At 40.7% G+C, this 25,527-nt stretch overlaps 1 protein-coding gene across 1 annotated transcript in view; it reads right to left on the bottom strand.

Annotated features, from left to right (window-relative positions):
* LOC126413085 (lactase/phlorizin hydrolase-like) overlaps window positions 1-25,527 on the bottom strand; it is a 202,511-nt gene that overhangs the window by 101,645 nt on the left and 75,339 nt on the right. Inside the window, exons 10-11 of the mRNA XM_050082981.1 lie at window positions 15,781-15,887; window positions 12,104-12,217 (exon numbers count right to left, since the gene is read on the bottom strand). Coding sequence (XP_049938938.1) covers window positions 12,104-12,217; window positions 15,781-15,887 — 221 coding nt within the window. The remainder of the gene's footprint in view (window positions 1-12,103; window positions 12,218-15,780; window positions 15,888-25,527) is intronic.

Raw genomic sequence — 25,527 nt, 5'->3', positions numbered from 1 at the left:
ATAGTGTTCAAAAGTCATTATATATACATATATATATATATATCAGTTCATCATATTCAGTATTAAAAATTTACTCTTTCTGATGGACACACGTCCAGATCATCCGCTCTCAAACCTCTGCCATCTCTCTCCCCACATCCACCACTGCTGGCGGCTCACCTTCAACTGCACAACGCTATGCGCTGTTAACAGCCAACTGCCCAACGCTACAATGGCGAGTATTACAAGAATGCCAACCAGCCACAGACTGCACACAGCACAGCCAGTGATTTTCATTCAGAGCGCTACGTGGCGTTACCAATATAAAAACCTAAACAGTCTACTTACAAACTGACTGACGAAAAGAAGATGATATCGATGGAAACTCTGTAGCAGCAGAGCGGTGGAGATTCATCGTCTAATCGACAGCTAGGTCGTTAGGTAGAGTGCAATCTCTGGTTGGACAAAGATGGGGAAGAAAATCATTCTAGTCTTTTTAAAAACATAAGTTGCCGTCATTCACCTTTGTTGAAACTATGGGAAACCTTAATCAGGACGCTAATAATTTTTGACGTCACTATGGAGCACAGCGACGGTACTTGATATTCTAATAAAAGAACTGTCCAGATTTCAAAATGGAAAATGTAAGTAATTTTAATTCTGGTTACCAGCATAGGTCTATACGACCATCCTCAAGCCAAGGCTCCAAATGGCGAGGAGCCACTCAAGAAGCCGTTGTGTAGTAACGACTGGTACCAATGACATGCGGTGACTAGAAAAATAATTACGATCTGCACCAGTATTTTAATCCTGATATTCCCGAATTGTAGTCGAGAGCCACACATTGTGTCACCCTTAGTCGGTAACTGCTGGAGAAATTACTGACGCCTGTGGTACAGTTTCTTTCCCGTGAAATTACACACCTTCTATGGAGCACGCGATATAATATTCACAAATGTTTATCTTGAAATTATCTTGATCACATTCCGTGACCATAACTATGATACTTTAATAAGGTGAATGGCTCTGTCGCTGACTGTTCAGTAATGAAACTGGCTGTTACTAACTTTTGTGATCAAGACACTTTCAACAAAAACATCTGAAATGTTTTATGTTATCGATTAGGACAAAGCATGAGATCCGATGTTCCCAGTTTGAACTAATTTAGCATGGGCAACCAATATGATCACTTTGCACGTACAGGACGGTTGTAATTTAACTCTCACTGCTTGACAAATCGTGAATGGAAAACTATTCACCGCATGGGCATCCAATTTCATAGGAATGATGTTCAGACTCTATGATGCAGGCTTGCGATATTAATAGTGTTAATGTCATGACTTGCCGTTTTGCGTTGGTACTGGACAACTACTTTGGCGAAACTCGGATTACAAGAAACAACTACATGCAGCTAGAACAACAAACGTTACTGCGATCTGATTCGCCCTACTCTATGGGAGAGAATTGCTTTGGACTCACATGTTTTCATCCATGACTGGGCTCCACTAACATTGGTCGTGAGGTGACTCAGCTACTCCGTAACACATCCGTAGAAAAGTGTATCTGGCCGATCGTGCCAACTGTGTTGCTACTAAGATTACCACATGTTAGTCCCTGTGATCTCTGTGTGTGGCGGTACTTGTAGGCACACGTTGCAGGTTGAAGATGAGCGTAGGAAGGGGTTTGCCCACCTTTCACCTGATGTATTTCTGGCAATACTAGAGCAACCCATCGTGGCTGCAGATGGTCGTCATATTGAGCAACGTTTGCAAGCAGGAGCGTAAGTTTGGAACGCAGTTAACAAAAGTTACTCTCTCGTGTGGTAATTGAAATGTATTTCTTTCTATGGTTTGTTCACTATTTCTATTCCACATGTTCTTACAATGTTTCATTGTCCTACAATCACTCGTTCTTCATAATGGCTCTACCAAGTAGCGGAAGTTCAATTATAGGTACTCTGCATGCCTCGTTTACCCAACGAACTGTGACTGTCATTGATTGTAATGGAAGATATCTATGACAGTTACCGAAATATATTTGCGGCCGATGGAGACTAGACTGAAGGCAGATGAAGTTCTTTGATTTATACTTCTATTTGCTAAAATTTTGCAGCCGCACTGAATATGACTAAAAACTGCAGTATTGAGAACGTGAGCATAAAACATAAACGGCATTTCATGTCACTAAATAGAAATTTGACGTAATGTGCAAAAAGAGTGAAATGGATCCAAGAGAGGTGAGCGAGTGAGCCTACTTTAAGTAGAAAAATTTCACGAATAAATTTGGCACAAACAGTTAACGTGAAGCACACAATGGTAACGTGCGTACATTTATTTATTCAATTAATCATTTACAAATGATTAATCATATACGGTTGATGTTCCTCAGACTTATTGAGTCTCACCATAATCTACAATAATCATGTAGGTTGAAATAATGACTCAAAATTTTTTAAATGCCAGGATTCATGCTCAGATCTCCTGATTACTGAGCAGATGCGCTAATTTTTGCGTCACACTGCTACTACGGCTACCAGAGCTACGCGGATTACCCAAGTACGTCTCCCTCCATGATAGGTTATGCTGACGTTCTTCTCTGACCAACATGACCCCATCACCATTCAATTCACTTCCTGCATAACGGACAACAGTGAATGCCCAGCGTTACCCACAAACCTTGACCACTCTTCGCCAAGCGATCAAATCAAAACGACCAGACAATCTCAACCGTGGGGTCATTCTGCTCCATACGGCCAACACAGTCGCGGCACTCCTGCGGAAATTCAAGTGGGAGGTTATCGGCCACTCTCCATACGGCCCGGACCGCTCTCCCTGTGATTACGCTATTTTTGGTCCTCTTAAAAAGGCTCTGCGGGGCAAACGATCCACCTCGGACGACGACGTCCACCTGTACGTGCCGAACTGGGCAACATCGCAGCACCGGGAATTTTATGAGACAGCCATTCACCGTCTTATGTCATAGTGGGACATGTGTCTCAATAGCAATGGTCAATACTTCTATCATTCAGTTTCTGGTTTCTCTAATTATGCCTTCGGCTCGTTTATTTTTGAACACCCCTTATATTAACGATGTTTATGAGACATGGTGAGTCTCACCGTTATGTAGAATAACAACGTAGGCTAAAGCAATTAATCGAAACTTCTACCACTGCATGGATTTGAAGCCAGGTTTTATGCTCACTAGGCAGAGGTGCTTACTGTGGCGCTATATTGGCACCACAGGGGGATGTATTACTCTAGTATGTCTCCCTCCCCATTCCAGTTCACGCCTTAGCCGATTGCTATTCCCTTTCTAATTTTGAATTTGGACTGCAGAGACTCTCCAATATCGAAATAACACCTTCGCAACGAGTGAAATGAGATTAATCCTGTCTCGTATGCACTTGTCATTCCTGAGATATACTGAGTCTCACCTTCGTCTAGAATAATGATCTAGGCTAAGCAACGAATTAAATTTTGTACCAGCACCATGATTTGAACCCAGGTTTCCGGCTTACTAGGCAGACGCATTAACCATGCACCACAGTGGCACTACCATTCCCACAGCTACACTGATTACCACCCTATTATGTCTCCCTCCCTAATACAAATTCCAGTTCACCCCTCCTCCCGTTGTTATTCACCTTGTAAACGCACATCTGTACTGCAGAGGCTCTCCTGTATTGGAATAGGGCGATATACTAGGCTATTCTGGGCAGCTGTAATACCTCAAATGCCAGCCTGTTGCTACAGTTAGTGTACCTGCCTAACAAACAGGACAACCCAGTTTCGAAACCTAGTGTTCAAAAAAATTTTAACTCATTGCTTCAGCCTGCACCAATGTAAACATCTGATGGTGCAACAGTCAGAAAAATATTTAAATACAGAAATAATTAAAGCTTCAACATACCAACATTTTTTAAGCCTCCTTGATTAAAGCACACAATTTAACATGAAAGTCTGTCACTCAATGCGGGGACGAAAAGCTGGTTGTGTAGGGGCCAGAGGTGGATCAATGTGTTAATGACTTTTTCAATTTGTGAAGCTCTCTGTCTTGAATACATCATTAAATTTTTCTGAAATTGTAATCGTTTGTCTACTCATCTTAATCACATCTAACAACTTGTTTAATAGTTCCGTCGTGGCTTGTCCTATTTTCTTTCCCTTTTAGAGTGTATTTCACACTTGCTACATGTTCTCCACTGCTGCTCTTGCACGCAGTCGATACAGCAAAAGGAAAGGGCATCAGCTGACTCTGAATTTGATGGTTCTCTGCAATTTTTTACTGAGTTTAAATGTCTTCTACGAACATTATTTTACTTTTTACATTTTACACGAGGCACCTATTGATCAATTTTCTAAAATTGAAGATCATTTTATTTATCTTCGTCTTTGTCGCAAAACTATGGAGAGGCCTTAGGTGCTGGACTTATTACACACTATTTTGCCGACCCGATGTGTTGCACAATAATCAGTATATTAATTTTATTAAAATGAAGCAGAAACTTTATAAAATCGCCAACTTCTTTTCTGGCATCTGCGTCTGTCGGTACACACTAGTACGCAGTTCACACATAGGTGCTTAGCAGTAGTTTCCCAGAAGTGCTCTGAGACTATTTCACCATCGTTCCACTCTCGAATAACACGTGGTGAAAAAGAACACCTAAAGACCATCGTACGTGCTCTGACTTCCCTTGTTTTATTACTTGGTCGTTTCTCTCTACGTACGTGAGAGTCAACGAAAAGGTTTCTCATTTGAAGCAAGAAATTGAAAATTTTAATATCTTGAAATTATGTCTCCGCAACGAGAAACGCCAAATCGCTTATCATATCCTTGACGCTCTCTCTCCTAAACACGATAATTCAAAACGACCTGCCCGTCTTTGAACTTCTTCGTTGTCCTCGATGAACCACACATCGCGATGCAGTACTCCGATAGATGACGGACAGCCATGGTGTAGGAAGTCTCTTTAGGAGATCTGTTGCTTCTTCTAAGTGTTCTGCCGATAAAACGCAATATTTGGTTTGCCTCCCATACAATATTAGCTTTGAGTTGGTGTCAGTATAAGATTTTCGTAGCTATAATGCCTAGGTTTATGGTTGGTTCGACAGCCTTTAAATTTGTGTGATTTATGATGTAGCCGTAATACAGCTAATTTTTTTAAATACTTCTGTGAATTTCTTACCTTTTGTTGTTTGAGTTCACGTGTCACTTTCAGTTCCATACACCTCGTCTAAATAATTTTAGAATTGGTTTTGATAAGCTGGTGATTTTACTAGATTGTTATTCGCAGCTTCCTCTGCAAACTATCTAAGAGGGCGCTGAAACTGTCACCTAAATCGTTAATAAAGATTAGAAGCGGCAGAGGCGCTGTAATACCTCCTTGTGGAAAGCCACATATCACTTCTGTTTTGCCGTTCTGTTTCCATTCTTGTGTGTTGCTGTGACCTGTGCAACTCTCAGTTCCTCAGTTACGAACCATTCTTCGAGCGAGCGCTTGTATATGATTGCTAAATATGGTTCTATTACATCTGCATATTCCAAAAGGAAAATAATTGGCTTACAACCTGGAGCAGAAGATTTATCTTTATTAAGTGACTTAAGGTGCTTCGCACACTGAGGCGATCGTCTAAGTTACTCATGCCGGCAGTTGTTGACCGCAATTCTAAAATATTTGCTGCTACTCTGGTGTAAGAATTTCGAAAGACGGTGTTCAGTAATTCCACTTTAGTGCGCTGTCGTCGCTAACATTACCATTGCTGTGCTGCAGTGGAACTATTTGTCATGTTTTGCCACCGGTGTACTTTGAATATCGACGAGAGTCTCTTTGGATTTTCTGTCAGATTTCGAGACAGAGTTTCGCAGTGGAAACTATTAAAAGCTGTAAAAGATCGCCAGCCTCGAGGATTTTGTGTTCTTTGAAATCTGACATCCTTTTTTAATTGCTTCTGTAACACTACCCTGCCGTATTTTCTGTACTACGGAATATTGCCGCCCCAGAAACATTTAGCTGATCGAAAAGAAGCGGGCGTGACGAAAGCTAATGATCACTCAGCATATCTTGGACCTTGTGGTCTTGCAGATGCTGAGGATATTTTGGTGCTACATAGTTCTTTAATTGCAGTAAAAGTGCCACCATTTCATCTATTGCTACATTTTTTTCTGTAAAGAAATTATATTACGGACCAACACAGTGGCATCTCTTCATATTTTTTGATAATACGTTGAGTTTCGTCACCATACCAGTTTGATAAACTTTTCTCAGTTTTTTTTGTATATCTTAATGTTGTTATGTGACTACTTTTGTGCATATAAATTGTCCTCTCACTAGTCAAGACAAACACACTGGACAGTATACTGCTTACCACTAAGAAACATCACTAATCACGTGCACGCCGCCTCTAAAGTTGATAATGGACTCACTTCGACAAGGGAGAGGGTTTGCATGTTTCTTCATTTATACCGTATCAAGATTTCTTGTAAACAAACCACGTAGAATTACCAAATTGTGTGTATGCTGATACTACATATAGCACTGAGAGCGTGTGAATTAGCTTTTTAGTCTAGGTGTGACGGGGTACCGGAGTGTTCGTCAGGTCAGGAATGTGCGCGTGTAGCACTGTACATGCAGCTGTTGTCACCTTGGCCATGTGGAGTGTCCACGACATGCTCACCATGAAGCTACAGGAGAAAGGGAAACCCGTGATCACAGAGAATGTTGAAATAAACATATTGATTCACCTTCACGTTAAAGTGAATGAGTGGACGTACATCATGGAGCAAAATACTCTCCCAAAACATGCGAGAGCCACCTCCACCCTGAACTCCAGTCGGATTCTGTGCTCTATCCCACAATGCATGTTGTTTGGCTACTGTGGGAAATTACGTTTTCTGGGATATCCGGCTTCAAATGTCCATTCTTTGCAGTTCCCTTTGTGTCCGCTCGGAAACTGCTTGAGATGGGCCGCATTCACTTACAGCAACAATTACACTCAGGTGTGAAACAGACTCTCACTGACTAGGCATGTCATTTGTCCCCCGTCCCTGTACGTTAGGAACCTATTACGACTATGGTTCTCATGCTTTGAATAATGACTGAAAGTGGTACACGATTATCTGTATACACGTTGGAAAATCCGCCTTGGATTAGCAACAAATCAGACAACTTCATTCAGAAGCACGTTCAAACACGAGAGCTCAGTTCTGCCATTCTGTCATCTTCATGTCATCCCATCTTACTGTACTGATTCTCTAAGACACACTAACGCGTACACACCAATAGTACCACGACTTCGTCAGTGGTAGTGGGTCACATGACCAGTTCTACGCCATTAAATCCGTCCGATGGTAGGTGGTTTCCAAATATTTATCACATGGTTTACATGACTGGGACGGCAGGAAACGTTCCATTCCGCACTTACCGGAATAATTTACCAAACAACCATTTAACCATCTAATCAGTCCCTCCTATAATCTCCTTCACGAATTTCTCTTTCACTTATTCTATGGGATCTTTCTCATACTACTTCAGATGTCCCAACGGCTCTGGTCCAAAGTCGCCATGGTAGAGTTTACCACGACTTAGCTCTTTGTTGATGTCATCGGTGGGATTACATTCATCCTGATTGATTGTTCTCTTGCTTGGTTAGTTTCAATTACACTGAGTGTACTTTTGCCAGTATTTAAGTTCTATCAGCATCTGAGTTTGTAACTTAGGTATTTGTCTGTAACTGTCGTGGCACACTCACATGGACGTTGCACGCTAATGTATTTCAACTATTTTTGGTCGTATACGTTCCAGTTACGTCTAAGTATAGCCAAGATGTGTGTGTTGCGTATGTGACAATAAAAAAAGTAAGCCAGGGCATGAAAAATACTGCTCTTGCATACCACGGGTCATGAAAAGCCAATATCGTCTCGATCAAATCAACAATCTTCTCGTCACTTTGATTAAGATAGTTTGCACGTACCAGGAGAACATTGAGCCAATAACAATGGCTACAGACACGGGACGGATGGGGAAAACGTTGACGAGAAAGACTCACATGAAATAATCAGGCAACCCTTATCTCTTCACGATCAACTTTATTTGCGCAATCACTCACGTGAAAGGTTTGTTGTGAGACGTTACCATTACCTCTCCTGTACCATCAGCTTCGCCTCAGAGCAGCACTTACAATCATTGTCCTCAATTATTTGTTAGGTATGTTCCAGCCTCGGCCTTCACAAACAATTTTGTATCCTCCCGATATCCCTCAAGTGTCATGGAGGGTATCCCCTGTCCTTCTTGTCAATGTCTTCACATATTCCTGTTCTCGTCGATTCTGCGGAAAACGTCCTTTTTCCTCAGCTTATTGGTCCACAGAATTTTTAACGTTGTATAGCACCACACCTCAAACGCATCGACTGTTTTCCTCTCAGGGGCACTGTATGTTCCCTCTATCATGTATATATTTACACACACTGACGAGCCAGAGAAACATACACGTGCCGTATATCGTTTAGGACCTCCGCGAGCACGCAGAAATGCCGCAACACAACGTGGCATGGACTCGACTAATGTCTGAAGTAGTGCTGGAGGGAACAGACACCGTGAATTCTGCAGGGCTGTCCATAAATCCTTAAGAGTACGAGGGGGTGGAGATCTCTTCTGAGCAGTACGTTGTTAGGCATCCTCATAATGTTCATGTCCGGCCCGATAGCTGAGTGGGGAGCGTGACGGATTGCCGTCCTACGGGCTGCGGTTCGATTCCCGGCTGGGTCGGGGATTTTCTCCGCTCAGGGATTGGGTGTTGTGCTGCCTTCACCATCATTTCATCCCCATCTGGCGCGCAGGTCGCCCAATGTGGCGTCGAATGGAGTAAGACCTGCAACAAGGCGGCCGGACCTGCCCCGCAAGGGTCCCCCCGGCCACTGACGCCAAACGCTCATTTCCATTTTCATAATGTTCATGCCTATGGAGTCTGGTGGCCGGCGGAAGCATTTAATCTCATGAAAGTGTTCTTGGAGCCACTCTGTAGAAATTTTGGACGTGTCGCGTGTCGCCTTGTCCTGCTAGAATTGCCTAAGTCAGTCGGAATCCACAATGAACATGAATGGATGCAGGCGATCAAATAGGATGCTTATGTGCGTATCACCTATCAGAACACGCCCTACGCCATTACAGTGACTCCACCAGTTTCAACAGTCCCCTGCTGACATGCAGGGTCCCTGGATTCATGAGGTTGTCTCCACACCCGTACACGTCTATCCGCTCGATACAACTGGAAACGATACTCGTCCGACCAAGCAACATGTTTCCTGACATCAACAGTCCAGTGTCGGACTTGACGGGCCCAGGCGAGGCGTAAAGCTTTGTGTAGTGCAGTCATTAAGGGTACACAAAAGGACCTTCGACTCCGAAAGCCCATATCGATGATGTCCCGTTGAATGGTTCGCACGCTGACACTCGTTGATTGTCCAGCACTAAAATCTGCAGCAATTTGCGGAGGGGTTGCATTTCTGTCACGCTGAACGATTCTCTTCAGTCGTCGTTGGTCTCGTTCTCGTATATCATTTTCCGGCAGCAGCGATGTCGGAGATTTGATGTTTTCCCGGATTCCTAATATTCACAGTATACTTATGAAATGTTCGTACGGAAAATTCCCCAATTCATCGCAACCTCGGAGATTCTGAATCCCATCGCTCGTGTGCAGACTATAATACCTGTTCAGACTCACTTAAATCTTGATAACCTGCCATTGTATCAACAGTAACCGATCTAAGAACTGTGCCAGACTCTTGTTGTCTTATACAGGCATTGCCGACCGCAGCGCCGTATTCTGCGTGTTTACATATCTCTATATTTAAAGACGCATGTCCATACCAGTTTCTTTGGCGCTTCAGTGTATTTTGGAATTTATTCGAACAATACAGTCATTTGAGAAAAGTAGGCTCGTATGGCTGACTACAATATGTCACTCACAAGTCCGTAACTCACTAGTTATTTCTCATCACTAGTTCCTCAAGAGTAATTAATGTGTTGCAGGTGATACCAAAAAACTCCGAGTGGATTAAAACTGTGCCGGACCGAGACTCGAACGGACGAAAATAAGCCTCAGAGGACAGGTCCGGGTGTGTTTGGGTAGTTTAGTTGGTAGAGCACTAGATCACTAGTTCCTCAAGAGTAATTAATGTGTTGCAGGTGATACCAAAAAACTCCGAGTGGATTAAAACTGTGCCGGACCGAGACTCGAACGGACGAAAATAAGCCTCAGAGGACAGGTCCGGGTGTGTTTGGGTAGTTTAGTTGGTAGAGCACTTGCCCTTTAACGGCAAATGTCCCGATTTTGAGTCTCGGCCTAGCATACAGTTTTAATCTGCCAGGAAGTTTCATACCAACACACACTCCGCTGCTGAGTGAAAAATTCATTGTGGAAGGAAATACCATTTACATCATCTTTTAGTAACACTGGTGCTGTGTGGGAGGAATTACAGAGCATTTCACGCCTGAGTCGAATTTGGATTAAGTGGAGGTTAATGCGGTAGTATTATATTTGTGATACCAACGACATTGCCCCAGTGGTAACACCGGATCCCTTCGAATCACCGAAGGTAAGTGGTGTCGGGCTGGATTAGCACTTGGATGGCTGACCATTACGTCTGCTGAGCGCTGTTGGCAAGCGGGGTGCACTCAGCGGTTATGAGATGAACTGACGAGGTACTTGATGGAGAAGTAGCGACTGTGGTGTCGTTAACTGACATACGACGGGGAGAGCGGTGCGCTGGCCACATGCCCCGGCATATCCGCATTCAGTGACGCCAGTGGGCTAACGATGACACGGCGGCCGGTCAGTACCATTGGGTCTTCATGGCCTGTTCGGACGGAGTTTAATTTTTATTGTATTTGTGAACAACAGCACCACTTTCAGGTTCAATTTGATTGTAGGTAAGAAATTTCATTAGTGAGTAAAATTATTCAGTTGAACTGTTGTTAATATTCACAATTACTAAGGCAGATGTCTAAAAAAGACTGTTAAGGCCACACAAAATTCTAGTTGATTAGATTAGACTATTGTAAATGTTTTTTCCAATGTGAAAGATAAGCTCAAAACAATACTGTAAGAAATCTATGAATAAACACATGCCAATTTTCTTACATTACCGAATCGTTTGTCCACAAATTTGGCATTTTTTCTGTTTCTAAATCCTAACGGTTTTTATACATCTGCTGTATGATTTTTGTGTTGAATTATAAATTTTCAACGATGCATTAAGTTACGAGTACGACCTTACAAAATTCTAAGCTGTTTGTTTTTTATTGTCGACATACTAAGTAAGTCAATGTTTTTAAATTTTTGTCTTTACGCAAACGGGTGGGTTGTGGTTTTTCAAACATTATCGCACTCTTATTAGTGGAAAGTCTTTAGAATTTTCATTATTTATTTCTTATTGAATACAGTTGTTCAATTTTATTATGCATACGTACATTTCGTCTCAAAAAATTGTGTTTATCTTGTATCAAAGAATCTCACAAACCTATGTACAATGTTGCATATGTTCACTGAAGATACGCTGCAGCTTTGTTGTTTAGTTTCGTGCATAGGGAACTAATAGGTCTACGGTGTCTTTGTGCGCCTTGTTTCGTATGCCGTAATGTATGCATCTTCGTCTTCTTTAATGGAAACGTCCTCTATACTTACAGGGTAAATATTGCTTCTCATATGCATCTGTCCCTCCATGTGTAGTTTATCGATCAGTTTTTTCTTCCTGTTAAAGCCAAATAGGGGAAATAGTTTGCTACTGTCTCCAGATTTAATAACAGATAATTATAATTTATTTCTGTATATTTATCAAATCAGGGAACATTTGAAACAGTAAACATTAAAGACTAGCAAGTGAGCTTTCACACCATCCAGAGCTGCACGTCTTTGTATGATGCATTCCTTGACGATTCAGTAGAAATATGCTATATGCTATGAGAAGGCAGAGGAATTAAGACAAATAAAACATTTAATTGATTTTTTTATTTAGGATGGACTGCCCACTGTTCTCTCAGGATCAAGGACAACTTTTATACGTTCTTCGTTACTGACGCCTTGCCATGTCTTTCGAAGGATACAGAACATTTTGTCACTGGAAGTACTCCATGGGTAACTCCTTGTTAGCGTAGATCTGAGCTAAAGTTTGCACTGAATCCTTCGCTGTCCTGGGACGCTCGGTATCATTGAAGTCGACCTGATACAGGCCGAATTTAATGCTGAAAAAGAAAACACGATTTATTTCCACTGGAATTAATTACATGATAGTTTATTGTTGCTCCATATTTATTCTGAATGGCAATAAACTTTGGAACAAAGAGTTAATAAGCTACCACTCCTCATATATTCTAAATGTACCTCATAGAAGTCGTTAACTTATATTATTTCGAGCAAATGAATATTTGTATTTCACCTCTGAAAACTGGCAGATGAATTTTACAACGAAGAAATTGTCACTAAAAGTTAACGTCACTGTTAAGGAAATGGCAAACTGCATTTTGTTCAGGTAATAATAGTTACCACACATTATTCAGGTAAACAGGAAAACGTAGACACAAGAGAAGTCAATAAATACCTCGGAAGTAATAGTTTGACACGAAAATGATGCTAGGATTACTGAATCTATCTTCTGAATCGTCTATAGGACCAGCAAGAGTCCTAGATTAGTAAACAGTTACCCAACAGCTAACATTTACCACTAAACTGATATTTCTTCCTTTTACGTCGTAGGAATTATTTGCCTAATCATACTTCTGTTCAACAGAAATGCAATGCAAATTTTTTTATACTGTGAAAATGTCCAAAATAACCTGTGTACCAAAATTTTTTGATCGCTGGATCGCATTTCAAAGAATCATTCCAGTAGTGGCGTGCTGATTTGAAATAAAGGCGGATATGTATAGTTTAGTACAATGTGTGAGCCTGTAATTTCGTACGAATATGCATGCGTAAATGTTTGGGGTTAATCTTTACGTTTGTAATTATTTGCATGTAAAACTATCCAGTAACTTAAATCAACAGGAATATTGCAAAAAAAAATTTCATCAATATAATTCCGTTGTTCACCTTAGTACGAAAATTACATAACTGTACACTAATCAGTTTTCATACTTTCAACTAGCTACTAATTAGCTGCATTGCACAACTACTGCATGTTGATTTCTCTGAAACTTGACTATTATGAAGTACAGTAACAACTAAACTCATTGTCTAATCGCATTCAAACTACAGTGTGTGTGTGTGTGTGTGTGTGTGTGTGTGTGTGTGTGCGCGCTATTTTTCTTCAGTTTGCTCGTCTTGTTACATTATCGTTGTTGTAGCCTCAGTATTCAGATTCTTTTGTTTGTCATTACGTTCTTTTGATTTGTAGCTTCAGCGCCGGAGATTCAGCTTCTGTTTTGTAGTGAATCTGAAGTGATGAGCGGCGTTATTAGCAATTCCACTTGATTTTGTATAACAAGTTCGGCTGTTGCGATTGAATAATTTTGGCTGAATTTTTCTGATGATTAGGTTGGTGACATTCTTGGCCTACTTACAAGTTATGCTGTAGGATGCTTAAGTCTTAAAATATCTGAATAGTGACAGTAAAAGTGGACTTTGGCCCTCCATTGCTTGTACACTGTTTGGGGCGCAGCAATGAAAACTATCACAACGATTTTGCTAATATTTTTATTAAAACACATACACACACACACATACACACACACACACACACACACACACACACACACACACACACACACACACACAGCGGCGGAGATGAAAGTTGGAAACACACTTGCAAAAACAGAATTATAACTTTCGAGTGAAACGATCTTACACACGAAACTAAACATGTGTGGTGAGTAAAGCCGTTTGACGCTTCTGATATAGGAATGAGTCAGTTGATGATAAACTGTCACATTCTCGTTTATAATTTTAGATTTCTTTCTTCTTGTCTTTCCCTCGGGACATGCCTCGTTCAGTTTTGCACATTAATTCCAGTGGAAAATGAAGTAGCTTGTTTGTGGTAAGGAAGATTATTTAATAACAGAATCAAATTTTCAAACACTCGTTGCAATGAGGCATGTTTAGTACAGTACTGAGTAAGTAGATGGCATGTAACTTTATGATTCTGCTTTGGTGCACGTCTATACCTAGGCAATGTTGCCGTATCAGTGCCCAGCTGGACGTGTAGTCCTGAGATACTTTATGTTTTAATAATCTTCGTGGTCTACATACAACTGTCTGTTGGATTAATGACCCTTGTAGTGTCAATGACTTTTCAGTGATGTAAGAGGCGAGCTGGCAGTGGGGCAGAGGAATTCTCAATTGGAAAACCTCTCTAAGACCTTGGTCACAATAGGGAGGTGGCATATCTTTTACGTCAGTGTTAGTAAATTATGTTCCAGATAAAACAAAAATGCATGTCTAGTGCTTACGAAGCTGTATTTCCTCACGACTATACGGAGTAAAGTCGGTAACATGTCCTAAGTGTGCAGTGTATCTGACTATAACCAGCCCTGAGAGACAGGATGGCTGTTTTATTCTAACACGTGTCTCGTACATTTACACGAGAGAATGATGTTGGTGCCTTGTACAACCTCACAACATAAATATTAGACGAAACTGGAAGCGTCCCTGCTGCAATCAACTAGTCTTCAATAGCTAGTACATAAGGTGAAAAAGGAAAGCCAGCAGAAATTAACACTGACATTGGTCACAGAGCATTGCTGTTATCTGCTGGCGTAGGGTTTCTGTAGAAGCCAAGTAACTCAGAACCAACCATTATATAAAATTAAGTTAAACAGAGTTACGAAACAATGAGAATGACATGTTGAGGCATCCGCTGAGTGTCGAAATTTATAATGACTTTGTTTTGTGGAGCCGTGTTGCCCTTTCATCATGTGTTAGGTTTTGTAAAGAGTTACGATTTTTACATTTCTCTTGGTCACCCAGTTCTTATCGGCCTCTTGGATAATGTATTCCTGCAGATACGTCTGTGGTACTCTCCCAAAATGATTTACCCACAAGATACTGACTGACAAACTCCGGAGGATAGTATGTTCAACACACAAACTAAAACAAAAGACACTGAAAGGAGTAGGCTAGTGTAGCTTTTTGGGGCGAAAATGAGCGAAGATGGCCAAGATATAGATGATTAAAAATGTAAGCTGCCAATAGCATGAGAATCATTACTGACAAATATAACGTTTCGACAGCTAATATAAATTTGAATGTTAGGAATTATTTTCTAAGAGTATTTGTGTGGAGTGTAATTTCTGCAGAAGTGAAACATGTGTCATAAACACACTTTTTAGCAATGTGATGCTACAGAATACCGGAGAAGATTTGTTGAATAAATTAGATAGTTAATGAAGAGGCAGTAAGAAAAGAAACTTAAGTAAACTAAGAAATCTGTTGATAGGACACATCAAGGAAAATTAAATTTTGTAATATAGCGAAGCATAAGGATTGAAACTTGGGCAACAAGGCTTGACTTAAATAGTCAGGTTCAAGCGGACGATGGTTGCAGTAGTTATATAGAGGTGAAGAGGTTTGCTCAAGATTACGTGGAGAGGTGCATCAAACAAGTCTTCAAATTGAAGACCACAACAATTACAACAAGTATTGTCCGTATTTCTGTATTTTTTTTTCTGGTATCTTCTTTGCATTTATTTCTATTCCTTTGAAGGAACCTATATTAGGCACCATCACGAGACAATGGCTGGCTTCAAACAAAGCACAGTTTGCAGCAACAGGCCGTAGAAATAAAACGTGTAACAATAGAACTATTACTTACGCGTAACCATCGTTCCACTCAAGGTTGTCAAGCAGACTCCAGGCTGTGTAACCAATTACGTTGTTGCCATCAACATTGATCGCTTTCAGCATTTCTGCTAGGTAGCTCTGAAACAACAGGAACAATTATTACTGGAGAGTTTTAAAGTTACTTATATTCAGAACATTATTGTTTCAGCCAGAAAGCTTAATGGTAAAACTGCTACTATTGGATCGTTACACTGATGTCAGTATTTGAAGTAGCTTGTCATACAGTATCCAACAGTGAATTTCTTCCATCACTGAAACTTAGATATTTACGACAGGGTGTAACGCTCTGGACTTTCTAATTTAGTTAGTTTCATGTTACACGGCTAATTTTGCATGATATATCGTAATGGTGTGGGACGAATCATTTCCGTTTACATAGAGATATATAGGTGCGAACTAGTAATTCCTACCCGCCACGTTTTACACTTTCAATAATTCTGCTACGGAACAGAAAGAGCAGAAGGAGTAGCGTAACTGGAGTCACGTTCGTAAGAATTAAGTTTTCAGGTGATTTTCCTTCGTCGATCCATACCCTCTTCATTCTCAGAAGGGGTGATAATCGCTCTCAAAGCACCGAGCTGTTGACAGGACGTTTCAGATAACACGCGCGATCTTCAGTCTACTCTGCACCGATAACACCATCAATACTGCCGTGGGAACAAGACAAACAAACCAGGCGGCATATTGTTCTTAATCCTACATGAAAAGTGAGGTAAGAGAATCTGAATTCTTTTTATTTGTATTTAAGTGAAGATCTTATGATGTAAAATATATTAAACTTCCTTTCCTTAAGTTTTGTCACTGGTAGAGAAATCTATTTGTAACTTACAAGTAATTATTAGCGGCGGCTAACCTGCTATTGTAAGATGTTTTCTATACTTTTATACGTTGAACAAAAGGCTTACAAATAATTATTGATAATGAAAGTACATGGAGAAACCTAAAATGGGTTGATCAACCAAACAGAAAATATGTGCATGGGCTTCTCGAAACCTGAACGAGACAGAGAGATATACTGCGAAAAAAGATATAACAGAAAATCATGACTGGCTGAAATACTATAAATATCTTGGATGGAGTGGTAATCTGGTGGTAGAAGAAGAGAGATGTTGGAAAAAAAAGGATAGATCCCATCAAGGGTATCAAGAAAGCAAGAAGCCCCCAGGTCAGAAGGAATTTCTACGGAACTACTAAAATATAAGAGAATGCTACTGAAATACCAATATTAGCATTCAATAAAAATGTACTGGCTTGGAAACAGAATTCTGGAATTGTGGAGGCTACCAAATATAGCATCGGTGTTCAAGAAAAGAGGTAGATCCAGCACAAAAATATACAGAGCAATGAGTATCTTGAACACATGATACAAAATATACGGTATGATACTTAACGCTCGTTTGCAAACCACACCAGCCACCAAATTATCTGAAGATCAAAATGGGTTTAAGAAAGGAAGATCTTGTTAAGAAATATGGACACAAAAATTAGAATATTGGTGAAGCGGAGAGCATATAACCTTCCGACATCTATCGGATTAGTCGATTTTGAAAAGGCGTTCGACAAGGTAGATAGGAAGATACTATGGGAAATGTTACAAATACATGGATACCCAAAACATATTATATCATCATGAAACAGACCGTAATTGACCACACAGATAGTTTTGCCAAGGTAAAGAACATCAGGTATTAATTATAAGTCAAGCAGTAAGACAAGGATGTAGCCTTTCTTTTCTACTGTTTAATATATATTTAGACGACCCCATTCGTAAGTGACAACAAAGTATATTTGTAGCATATGGTAAAAACCCAAGACGAAGCGATTTTATTAATACGCTGCTGACTCCTGACAATCTGTTGCTTATAGATAAAACAGAAGATGGATTGCAAACAGCATTACATAAGTCGTAGCTGTGCGCAACTCATTATATTACGAGTATTTCCTAAGTTCATAGCTTTCAGAGACAGAAACCCACTAAGAGAAAAAATAAAGATAAATATCAAACTAACAAAACAAGTCTCTAACTTTAGGTACTTGGATACAATATATCGTTTGACGACTACAGAGACACTGATATAATATGCGGAACGGTAAAACGAACATTAAAAAACGAAACCCGCAAGGACACCCAGCTCGAATTCTACTATATCCCAGAAAGGTGGCTAAAGCAAGAAATAAGTTCAGCAGAAATTTTCTCTAACGATCTAACACTGTTCAGAAAGGGTAGGTTGAAGACAATCGGTGGTGGAGTATTTATTGCTGTCAGAAGTAGTTTGCCTTGTTGTGAAATTGGAGTAGATAGTTCTTGCTAAATAGTATGGGTAAAAGTTATACTTGACAATCGAACTAAACTATTAATGGAGTCCTTTTGCCGATCCCCCGACTCAGAAGATATAGTTGCTCAACAGTTGAAAGAAAACTTGTGTCTTATTACAAATAGGTACCCCATTCATACAACTATAGTCGGTGGTGACTATAACCTACACTCGGTATGCGGGAAAAATTATACATTTAAAGCCGGCAGTGGGCATAAAACGCAATCCGAAATTGTACTGAATGCTTTCTCAGAGTATTATTTTGATCAATTAGTTCATGGGTCCACTCGAAACGTAAATGGTTTCGAAAGCATACTTGACCTCTTAGCAACAAATAATCCTGGAGAAATAGTGAGTATCGTGACGAATACAGGGATTTACGACCACAAGGCAGAAGTTGTTAGGCTGAATACCGCAAGTACAACAACCATCAAAAAGAAGCGCTAAATATAAATATTTTATAATGCTGATAAAAATGCTCTTAACGCCTTTTTAAGATCAGCCAGCATTCCTTCAGATCTCATCATGTAAGCGTAGAAAAGCTGTGGAATGATTTCAAAGAGATATTATGCACAGCAATTGAGAGACACATACCACATGAATTAATAAGTGATGACCTGATCACCCATGGTACACAAAACGAGTCAGATCGCTGTTGCAGAAGCAGAGAGAAAAGCATGCCAAATTTAAAAGAATTCAAAATCCCCAATAGTGGCAAAGTGTGGCAGAAGTTCTAAATATAGTGGGTACTTCAATGCGAGATACTTTCAATAATTTCCACTACGAAACTCTGTCTCGAAATCTGACAGAAAATCCAAAGCGATACTGGTCATACAAAAAGCACACCAGTGGCAAGACGCAGTCAATACTATCATTGAGTGATAACAACGGTGAAGTCACTGATGACAGTACCACTACAGCAGAGTTATTAAACACGGTTTTCCGAAATTCCTTCACCAAAGAAAACGAAACAAATATACTTGCATAACAGTCAAGAACAACTGACAAGATGAGAAACACAAAAATAGATATCCTCGCTGTCGCAAAGCAGCTCGAATCACTTAATAAAAGCAAGGCTTCTGGTCCAGATTGTATACCAGTCAGGTTCCTCTCAGAGTATTCTGACACAATAGCTCCATATTTAGCAATTATATACAACCGCTCGCTCATAGAAAGGTCGTACCTAAAGACTGGAAAATTGCTCAAGTCACACCAACATCCAAAAAGGGAAGTAGAAGTAATCCGTTGAATTACAGGCCCATATCACTAACGTCGATTTGCAATAGGGTTTTTGAACTTATACTGTATTCGAACATTATTAAGTGCCTCGAAAAAAACCATTTATTGACATGCAGTCAGCACGGATTCAGAAAATATCGTTCTTGCGAAACACAACTAGCTTTTTATACTCAAGAAGTAATGTGTGTTATCGACAGGGGATGGCAAATTGATTCCATATTTTTAGATTTCTAGAAGGCTTTCGACAGCGTTTCTCCCAAGCGTCTTCTAACCAAAATGCATGCCTATGGAATATCGCCTCAGTTGTGCGACTGGATTCGTGATATCCTATCAGAAAGGTAACAGTTCGTAGTAATAGACGGAAAGTCATCCAGTAAAACAGAAATAATATCCGGCGTTCATCAAGGAAGTGTTATTGGCGCTCTATTGTTCCTGATCTATATTAACGACGTAGGAGACAATCTCAGTAGCCGTCTTGGATTGTTTGCAGATGATGCTATCGTCTACCGTCTTGTACAGTCTTCAGTTGACCCAAACGAATTGCAAAATGATTTAGAGAAGATATCTGTATGGTACGAAAAGTGGCAATTGACACTGAATAAAGAAAAGTGTGTTCACATGAGTACTAAAAGAAATCCGCTAAATTTCTATTGCACGATAAGTCACACAAATCTGAAGGCTGCAAATTCAACTAAATACTTTGGGATTACTTAAATTGCAACGATTACATAGGTAATGTTGTGAGTAGAGCAAAATAAACACTGCGATTCATTGGCAGTACACTTAGAAGGTGCAACTGGTCTACTAAACAGATTGCTTACACCACGCCTTTCCGCCCTGTTCTGGAGTATTGCTGTGAGGTGTGGGATCCGCAACAGGTAGGACTGACGGATGACATCGAAAAAGTACAAAGAAGTGCAGCTCGTTTTGTATTATCACGAAGTAGGTGGGACAATGCCACAGACACGATACGTGGAGTGGCAATCATTAAAACAAAGGCGTTTTTCGTTGCGACGGGATCTTCTCATGAAATTTCAATCACCAATTTTCTCCTCCGATTGCGAAAACATTCCGTTAGAACCCACCTACATAGGGAGAAATGACCATCACGATAAAATAAGAGAACTTAGGGCTCACACAGAAAAATGGAAGTGTTCGTTTTATCCCGCGCGCCGTTCGAGAGTGGAACGGTAGAGAGACAGCTTGAAGGTGGTTCATTGAACCCTGTGCCAGGGTTCACTTTATTGTGAATAGCAGAGTAATCACGTAGATGTAGATGCTGCGTTATGAAAGTGAGTCAGGGATAATGAGCGAGGAAGACAGAAGCCACATAAAAACCGCGGAAATAAAATTTCTAAATTCTGTAAAAGACTGTTCCAAACGAGATAGATTTACAAATCGAGAGATTAGAAAAGAGTTGCAAACGCATAAACTAAATGATAAAATATAGCTACAGAAAAAATGAAAAGATTGTTTAGAGCGACTGAGTGAAAGAAGACTACTAAAACAGCAAGTAGATACAACCCAGTCGGAAGTACTGTGGAAAGACCAAAGAAAAGATGGTAATAAATGCTATGAAGAGGGACCATGTCACAAAGGCCTAATCCTTGGGAAAAAGATGAGGAGAAGAAGAAGAAGAAAATTACATGACTTGAAACGGCTTCGCCGTAGTAGAAACTTATCATTAAAGCTTAAGCCGTTTGTGCAGTTGCTAAGTATAATTATTAGTCTAATCAGTCGACATTCTTGACCTGTAAATATATGTGAATAACCGCTGTACGTATTTGTAAATGGGACTTCTTAAGCCTTTTGTACGGATACTAAATAAAGTTACTTGCTTGTTTTATTGATGTTCGTAACCTGTAGCCATCTGTAAACGAGCAACGCCTTATGACAATGAATAATTTAGTAGTAGTTACTACTACGTAGATCTCTGAATTCTTTTGATTTTCTTTTGCCCCGTCAACACAAGGCAATTTAGTTTTTTTTATTATTATTATCTTGCTGCCATGCATTTCACAGTACCACTTCTGCGCTTAACTGCACTCTCCACAGAATGCACGTTAGACGGCCCATTGAGTAGTTGTCCCATTTGGACAGAGCACGAATCGCTACTCCTCGGACGGTAACAGGCGCCTGAGAGCAAGAGCCTATGCCGAGGCACCCTACTGCGACCGTCCGTGTCACTCACTGCCGTTTACAATGTTCGTTCCGAAACTGGTTGAGACCCGAGTTTACTGGCAGCAACCATTCCTGTCGGATTTGAAATTATTTCTTATAGACGAGGCGTGACACTCGTATTCTCTGTTGGTTTATGACCGTTTTTCCCTCCATCCACTGTACATACACTGGACATTGACGTTCGTGCACCAAAAAACGAACTAGAAAGCTTCACTCACGGTGTCGTCTGGGCGTGCCCAAAACATCTGCAGGGTGGTTATAATTAAATTTCCTCTACTTAAGCCAGTGTAGACAGAAAACTGTTTACCGTATCCAACTTCACAGGAATGGTGTTCAGACTGTGCGGTGCAGTATTTGCGTTGTTACCTGTTAGTAACACCCCGCCCCCCATGAATCACGGACCTTGCCGTTGGTGGGGAGACTTACGAGCCTCAGCCATACTGATAGCCGTACCGTAGTTGCAACCACAACGGAGGGGTATCTGTTGAGAGGCCAGACAAACTTGTGGTTCCTGAAGAGGGGCAGCAACCTTTTCAGTAGTTGCAGGGGCAACAGTCTGGATGTCTGACTGATCTGGCCTTGTAACATTAACCAAAACGACCTTGCTGTGCTGGTATTGCGAACGGCTGAAAGCAAGGGGTTAACTACAGACGTAATTTTTCCCGAGGGCATGCAACTTCACTGTATGGTTAAATGATGATGGCCTCCTCTTGGGTAAAATATTCCGGAGGTAAAATAGTCCCCCATTCGGATCTCTGGGCGGGGATTACTCAAGGGGATGTCGTTATCAGGAGAAAGAAAACTGCCATTCTACGAATCGGAGCGTGGAATGTCAGATCACTTAATCGGGCAGGTAGGTTAGAAAATTTAAAAATGGAAATGGATAGGCTAAAGTTAGATATAGTTGGAATTAGTGAAGTTCAGTAGCAGGAGGAACAAGATTTCTGGTTAGGTGAATACAGGGTTATAAATACAAAATCATACAGGGGTAATGCAGGAGTAGGTTTAATAACGAATAAAAAAATAGCAGCGCGGGTAAGCTACAACGAACAGCATAGTGAACGCATTATTGTAGCAAAGATAAACACGAGACCCACGCCTACCACGGCAGTACAAGTTTCGATAGTAGGAAAAGGAAGAGAAGGGAAAGAAGTGGGTGAACATGGAATTGGTGTAAGGAATGAAAGAGGAAGCCGCCTGATAGAATTATGCACAGAGAATAGCTTAATCATAGCTAACACTTGGTTTAAGATTCATTAAAGGAGGTTGTATACGTGGAAGAGGCCTAGAGTCACTGGAAAGTTTCAGATAGATTACATAACGGTAAGACAAAAATTTAGGAACCAGGCTTTAAACTGTAAGACATTTCCAGCGGCAGATGTGAACTCTGACCACAATCTGTTGGTTGTGAACTGTAGATTAAAACTGAAGAAAGTGCAAAAAGCTGGGAGTCTAAGGACATGGGACCTGGGTAAATTGAAAGAAGCAGAGGTTGTAGAGAGTTTCAGAGGGAGCATTAGGGAACGATTGACAAGAACGGGGGAAAGAAATACAGTAGAAGAAGAATGGGTAACTTCGAAAAATGAAATAGTGAACGCAGCAGAGGACTGAATAGGTAAAAAGACGAGGGCTACTAGCAATCCATTGGTAACAGAAGAGATATTGAAATTAATTGATGAAACGAGAAAATGAGATAGACAGTAAGTGCAAAGTGGATAGCAGGGATAGCTAGAGAACAAATACAAGGATGTAGAAGCATATATCACGAGAGGTAAGATAGGAGGGTAAGTCAATTATTATCCGCAATTTAGTTATATTTTTGTTTATTTTGGTAGTACTGTCGTTTAACGTTGATGACGCATGCTCTGTTTATTTGTTATATCTTTGCAGTTTTCAAGCTGCTAGGTTAATTTCGTTATTACTGCCGTGCAATTAATCATGGCTGCTCCGTAGTCTACTTGTACCAAAGAAGAGCAACGATCAGTGATCCGTTTTTTGTGGTCGGAAGGCGTATCAGGGACCGAAATTCATCAAAGACTTTCGGTACAGTACGGGAACAGTGTTTTACAACCACGTAGTGTCTACGAAAGGATGGAAAAATCCCGAAATGGTCGCACAAGTGTTACGCACGATGAAGGAGCCGGACGTCCGTTTATCGCCACAAATGAAGAAACCATCCAGCGTTCACGTGAAATGATTCTCTTAGACAGACGATTAACTATTGACGAAGCGGCACATCGTCTGCAAATTAGTCACGGTTCTGCCTACGAAATCATCCACAACAGACTTGGGTTTCATAAAGTTTGTGCAAGATGGGTCCCAAAACAACTCATATAGTTGCACAAACCAACGCGTTTGGACATCTGAAAAAAACATTTGGATCACTATGGAAACGAAGGGACAACAGACAGGATCATTCCTGCTGACGAAACATGGACCCATCATAACGAGCCGGAGAGTAAACGGCAGTGTATAGAATAGAAACATCCAAATTTTCCGTGCAAAAAAAAGTTCAAGACCTAACCATCCGCATGAAAACTGATGCTTACAGTGTTCTGGGACGCACAAGGTCCAGTACTGGAACATTACGGGAAAGGAGCACAACAATAAACAGTGCACGTGACAGTGAGATGCTTACTCCCAGGCTAAAGCCTGCAATTCGAAGCAAACCCCGTGGATTGCTGTCAAAATGTGTTGTGTTGTTGCACGACAATGTACGTCCGCATACTGCTGCCCACACTGCTTAAACGCTCCAGAAACAGAAGAACTGGATTATCCTCCCTATAGTCCCGATCTTGCCCCTTCTGACTCTCACTTGTTTTGTCCACTCAAACAGCATTAAGGGGCCGTAGATTTGCCTCGGATGAAGCAGTGGAATAAGCGGTGCATTCCTGGCTCGCAGCTCAACCGAGAACCTTCTTTTATGAGGGCATCAGGAAGCTTGTGCAACGATGGACCAAGTGCTTTGAAACGCAAGGAGACTATGTCGATAAATGATGTTCTTGTGAGATTCCTGTTTGATTACAATAGAATTTTATAACTTCCTTGCGGATAATAATTTACTTAACCCCGTAGATACTGCCTACAAGAAAATTAAAGAGACCTTTGGACGAAAGAGAACCACTTGCATGAACATCAAGATCTCAGATGGAAAACCAGTTCTAAGTAAAAACGGGAAAGCAGAAAGTTGGAAGGAGTATATGGAGGGTCTATACAAGGGCGATGTACTAGGCAATATTGTGAAAATGGAAGAGGAGGTAGATGAAGATGAAAAGGGAGGTATGATACTGCGCGAAGAATTTGACAGAGCACTGAAAGACCTAAGTCGAAACAAGGCCCCAGGAGTAGACAATATTCCATTACAACTACTGATAGCCTTGGGAGAGCCAGACCTGACAAAACTCTTCTATCTGGTGAGCAAGATGTGTGAGACAGGCGAAGTACCCTCAGACTTCAAGAAGAATATAATAATTCCAATCTCAAAGGAAGCAGGTGTTGAGAGGAGTGAAAATTATCGATCTATCAGTTTAATAAGTCATGGCTGCAAAATACTAACACGAATTCTTTACAGGCGAATGGACAAACTGGTAGAAGCCGACCTCGGGGAAGATCAGTTTGGATTACATAGAAATGTTGGAGCACTTGAGGCAATAATGACCCTACGAATTATCTTAGAAGATAGATTAAGGAAAGGCAAGCCTACGTTTCTAGCATTTTTAGACTTACAGAAAGCTTTTGACAGTCCAAATTCCGTAGGTGGCAGGGGTGAAATACAGGCAGCAAAAGGCTATTTACAATTTGTACAGAAACCAGATGGCAGCTTTTAAGAGTCGACGTGGCATGAAAAGGAAGCAATGGTTGGGAAGGGAGGGATACAGGGTTGTAGCCTATCCCGATGTTGTTCAATCTGTATATTGAGAAAAGCAGTAAGGGTAACAAAAGACAAATTTGGAATAGGCATTAAAATCCATGGAGAAGAAATA

This window comes from Schistocerca serialis, chromosome 7 (genome assembly GCF_023864345.2).
Source record: "Schistocerca serialis cubense isolate TAMUIC-IGC-003099 chromosome 7, iqSchSeri2.2, whole genome shotgun sequence".
Classification (NCBI taxonomy): domain Eukaryota; kingdom Metazoa; phylum Arthropoda; class Insecta; order Orthoptera; family Acrididae; genus Schistocerca; species Schistocerca serialis.
This window is presented reverse-complemented; position numbering and strand designations above follow the sequence as displayed.